Genomic DNA, 4,778 nt, shown 5'->3' on the forward strand with positions numbered 1-4,778 from the left:
AAGATCCACTAGTAGTGGAATATACAAGAGTTACCAAAGCAGATTATTCTATGGCAAGGGGATATAAAAAACTAGTCTGAGCTGGTTTACACAGTTATTTGGCCTAGGATGGCCTGCCTAAGTGCATCCTTGATAATTAATTAAGATGCAATGCTAGCATGATGTGTCATAATTGGCCTTTCTGATTTTGATGCATAGTTACAAAAGTATATATTATATGTGATATCTAGGAGGGATTGTTCCATGATATTTGGGAAACCCAAAAATAGGCAGGCAAATTATAAAGTGGTAGCGAAAAAGAAACACAACTTTATTACAATCACTCAAACATTAAGATACTGCAAGTATTTTTACACACAAAGGCATAAAAAGTGAAAAAGAAACACAACTTTATTACAAGCACTCAAACATTAAGATATTACAAGCCTTTTTACACACAAAGGCATAAAAATTAAATACTTGATCTCGAACATACAAAAGAACAAGCTCTCACAAAAGCGGAGACCAAATTGGACACTTACGTAGCCCCTCATGAGGGTCTATAAAAGGTGAGTGAGAAGAAAAAGATGGTAAAGAAAGTGTGAGAGAAAAAAGGGAGAATGAAAGTCATAGGATTGGAGGACGATGGAGGCTGAGAGGCTGTGAGAGATAATTCTAGGATCGGAGAGCAAGGAAGCACTGCATGGTGTGGACTAAGGAACAGAAAAAGATTTGGAGGAAGTCGTACTGCATGGTGGTGGGTAGCGATGGAAGAGCCGTAATGTTGGGCGGAGAAAGAGGTTGTCTTCAGAACAGAGGAATCATGGAGCAACAGGTGGGTAGAAATTGCATAATGCTATCAATGGTGGTATTGGTTGAAGAATTGGCAGTGCCAACATCAGGATTCAAATAGCTCTTGGTTTCTTCTCTCAAGAGATCGGCCATCTCATTTGAATGATTTTTCTTACTTCTCAATCTCTCTAGCTCCATTGCCACATCCTTCATAGTAGGTCTTTTCTTTCCATTTATGCTTAAGCACCTTTTTGCAATATACGAAACTTCGTTTTGCTCTTCAACATCACCCTCATTTTTAATGTGGCACTCAATAATTTCTTCTAGGCGATCATCTTCTAGAGCAGAAACAAAGTATGTTGCTAGATTTTTATCTTTTTCTGCCCTATCCAAAGAAATTACCTTCTCACCTGTCAGTAACTCTGCCAAAACAACGCCAAAGCTATAGACATCACTTTTTTCTGTTAATTGGCCACTGCGTAAGTATTCAGGGTCCAAGTACCCAAATGTTCCTTGCTCTAATCGTGTGTGATCAAGAGGAACTAGTCTTGAAGCTCCAAAGTCAGCAACTTTTGTTGTATGATTCTCGTCTAAAAGTATATTTGCAGATTTCACATCTCCGTGTATGATTGGTTTGGAAGTTTCAAAATGTAGGTATGCAAGGGCTCCTGCAGCTTCTGTTGCTATTTTCAAACGCTTTTCCCATGAGAATAAGGATGATTTGTCTTTATCATGGATGTGGTCATAAAGTGTCCAATCTGTGATGAATTCATAAACTAACAAGGGCACTTTTGTTTCCAAACAACAACCCAATAGTTTAACCACATTCCTGTGGTTTATTTGATTAAGCACAATCATTTCTTTTATGAAGTGTTCAATCTGGTTTTCATCAACAATTTTGGACTTCTTAATAGCAACAACTTTATTATCTGTTAATACTCCTCGATAAACCGTTCGATTGCCTCCTTGGTTAAGGATTCTACTCTTGTCATAATTATTAGTGGCCTTCTCAAGTTCTTCTGCACTGAAGATTTTAAGTGGTTCCATTGGTCCTTGGTGATTAGAGAGTTGTTGTCGCAACATTGGGCCACCATTTAGGTTGAAGAATTTCAGTTTGAGCTCAAAGATTTTTCTTGTTTTTAGTACCCAATATACCCAAACGCTTCCAACTAGAACCACTAAGAGGGTTGTGCCGGTACCTACACATAGTTGACCATAGAGATTAGCTAATAAAAATATTTCTATTTTTCCAATTTTGGCAAATATATTACTGTTTTAAAAATTAAAGAACCAAATATGTAACATATGTATATTGGTTTCCAGATTAAGACAACATTTCTAGGAATTTGGCTTATATCTAGTAAAAAACTCATTGGAGACATCTTGTTATACAAATATAAATACAAGATCAATTGAGGCGAATAAACCAATACATCTTGACCATTAACACGATGCATCTAATGAATAAATCATGTAAGCTTGTAGAAGAATTAAAGATCTACCATGGGCGGTTTCTAAATGTTGTTCACCTTAAAATTAAAAATATAAATGAACTACGAGTTATGAAAAAAAAACTACAAGTAATGATAGATATATAACTCTTTTTACACTTTCTTATATCTCTGTTTTAAATGGAGAACTTTATAAAATGAGTTGTAAAATGATAATAGGGTATCATAATTTTTGAAAAAATTCTTTCATCTAAAATGAAATTTTAAAAGAGTTTTAAAAAAATATATTGTATGTATATATATATACACACAAACATATACATACAGGAAATGTACTTACCAACACCAATCCTAGTGTTCCGCAGTCGGCGATTCACAGAACAACCGGTTCCATTCTTTCTTCCGTCCCCTCGTTTCCCTTTGGGGCAAGAACATTTATAACTCCCGTTTGTGTTTTTACAGAGATTTTGATATGTGCAATTATTATCAGTACTTGAATTGCACTCGTTAATATCTGTGGAAATATTTAACATCATATCAAGCACGAGTTTTAAGGAACTTAAATTAAGTAGTTTAGTTGAAAATAAATAAATAAATGTGATCTACAGGAGAAAATGACACAAATTAATGCAATATTTGAAATTCACAAAGAATATATTTTGTCAAATAATGTTATTCATTATTTTATTATATAGTATTAGATAATTATAGACTATTTATTATGTTTAATTTGTAAATCTATCATTTAATGACATATCATGAGATGATAAGAAAAAAATAATAAATATATTTTTCCTTTGAAATAAACATACAAAATTGGTTTTATAATATTTAATATTGTTTGAAATAGCAATTCACTCTATGGAGAAGTTATAAATATTGTGGAAGTTATAAATTTATATTCGTAAAATCTCTTTCTAGCTAAAACATTCTCTACTCCGAACTATACATACCTTGGCAACCATAAGGGAGGTATGGGTTTCCATCATAACCGGGTTTGCATCTGCAATGGTATCCATACCAGGAATCATTACATGCACTGTTCTTTCCGCATAGGAAGTCCGACTTTGCGCTAGCAAAATCACACTTTTCATATCTAATCCCCCAATCAAAGACCACCGGAAATGTCATATTGGACACGTTTGGAATCAGATCTTCGGTGGAGAAATGGAATGCATCTCTTTTAACAATGAAAGCATAGCTGCAAGGATTGGACTTCCATACTCCTTTGTGCTTAGAAAAGCTCTGTACCGCTAAACTAGATTCCATAAATCCTTTTGGAATCTCTCCTTGGCAACACCCAATTCCAGAACAAGACCCATTGACCACATCGTTGGTGTTTTCACAAACAGAGAGGCATCCCGTGGAGAAGTTTCCATTGTTCTTGGTACCATTAAGGTAAGCAATAGTGTCACAACCAATGGCCACGAACACGTTGTGGGTGTAAGAAAATGAACTGGAGAAATTTATAGGGAAACGACTACGTGGATTTGCAAGGGGTCCCAACTCATTGAAACATTCATAAACAGGGTACTTAAAGATTAACTCAAATTTACCTTCGAAGGAAATGTTCTGAACAACGAAATCTCCATACATTGGCCGGAGGGTTTTGCTGGAGGAATCGTATGTGCAGTTGACGAAGTAATTATGATCGAGATAACACCCTTCAGAAGTGCCAAATGGAAATGGAATTTTAACATCTCCACACCGGTCGTTGCAGTTAAGCTTTGCTAATGGAGCTGCTACTGCTGCTAGAATTGTTGCAGAAGCTGCCATTTCTAATATTAATATGACACCAACGACAGCGACCCATGTCATGTTGATCACTTGCAAGAACATCATCTTTGAGAAACACATACTCCCTCCGTCTCTGCGAGGAAGAAATTAGTTTTCGTCTATTTTGTTCGCAGAAGCAGTGCACGACATAGATAGACGCTGAAGTTTAATAGAACTAGTGGCTTCGCGGAGCTACCCCACAACTCCAAAGCTACGTTGCTAAGAAGCCCTCTTTCAATAAAAAATATATATAAATAAACAAAGCTCTCTCTTTCTGACGACTCTTGTCCTCTAGCAGCCAATTACCCTGTACTACTGTCATCTTATCAGTGGTAAAAACTTCCTGACTTTTGTCTTAGATGTTCTTGGATTGAGAGGTTTTATTTAAAATTTTTATCACGTGTTATTTTATTTTATTATTATAATTTTTATATAAAATATACTAATTAATTCAAATTTTTAAAATTTTAAAATAATAATAATATTAAAAAATAATATTTTAATAATAATTTATTTAATTTTAAACTTTTTATTTTAATTTATCTGGTTAACTCGTTATCAAACGGATGCTTATCCAACTAAATAATTGATGTTATTAGAAAAAATAAAATAAAATAAAATAATCAGTGTCCTTCTCGCTGGCAGTGGCAGCTGCGACATTACTTTTTTTCTCGGTGCAACTTTTTTTTAACTTTTTCTTAAGAAAAATGATAAACACACAACACTTTATACAACACTTTCTACAACAATATTTTAAAAGGAGGGATATTTTTGTAAAAT

General features: G+C 34.4%; 1 protein-coding gene across 1 annotated transcript; it reads right to left on the reverse strand.

The window, feature by feature from the left end:
- Positions 1–299: 299 nt before the first annotated feature.
- On the reverse strand, positions 300–4,193 carry LOC108980088 (wall-associated receptor kinase 2-like). The gene is made up of 3 exons (XM_018950904.2): positions 3,176–4,193; positions 2,563–2,736; positions 300–1,970 (listed from the first exon to the last, which is right to left on the reverse strand). The coding sequence occupies exons 1-3, from the start codon at positions 4,077–4,079 to the stop codon at positions 787–789; spliced, it is 2,262 nt and encodes a 753-aa protein (XP_018806449.1). The 5' UTR covers positions 4,080–4,193; the 3' UTR covers positions 300–786.
- Positions 4,194–4,778: the final 585 nt, after the last annotated feature.

The sequence above is a fragment of the Juglans regia genome, chromosome 15 (assembly GCF_001411555.2).
Source record: "Juglans regia cultivar Chandler chromosome 15, Walnut 2.0, whole genome shotgun sequence".
Taxonomy (NCBI): Eukaryota; Viridiplantae; Streptophyta; class Magnoliopsida; order Fagales; family Juglandaceae; genus Juglans; species Juglans regia.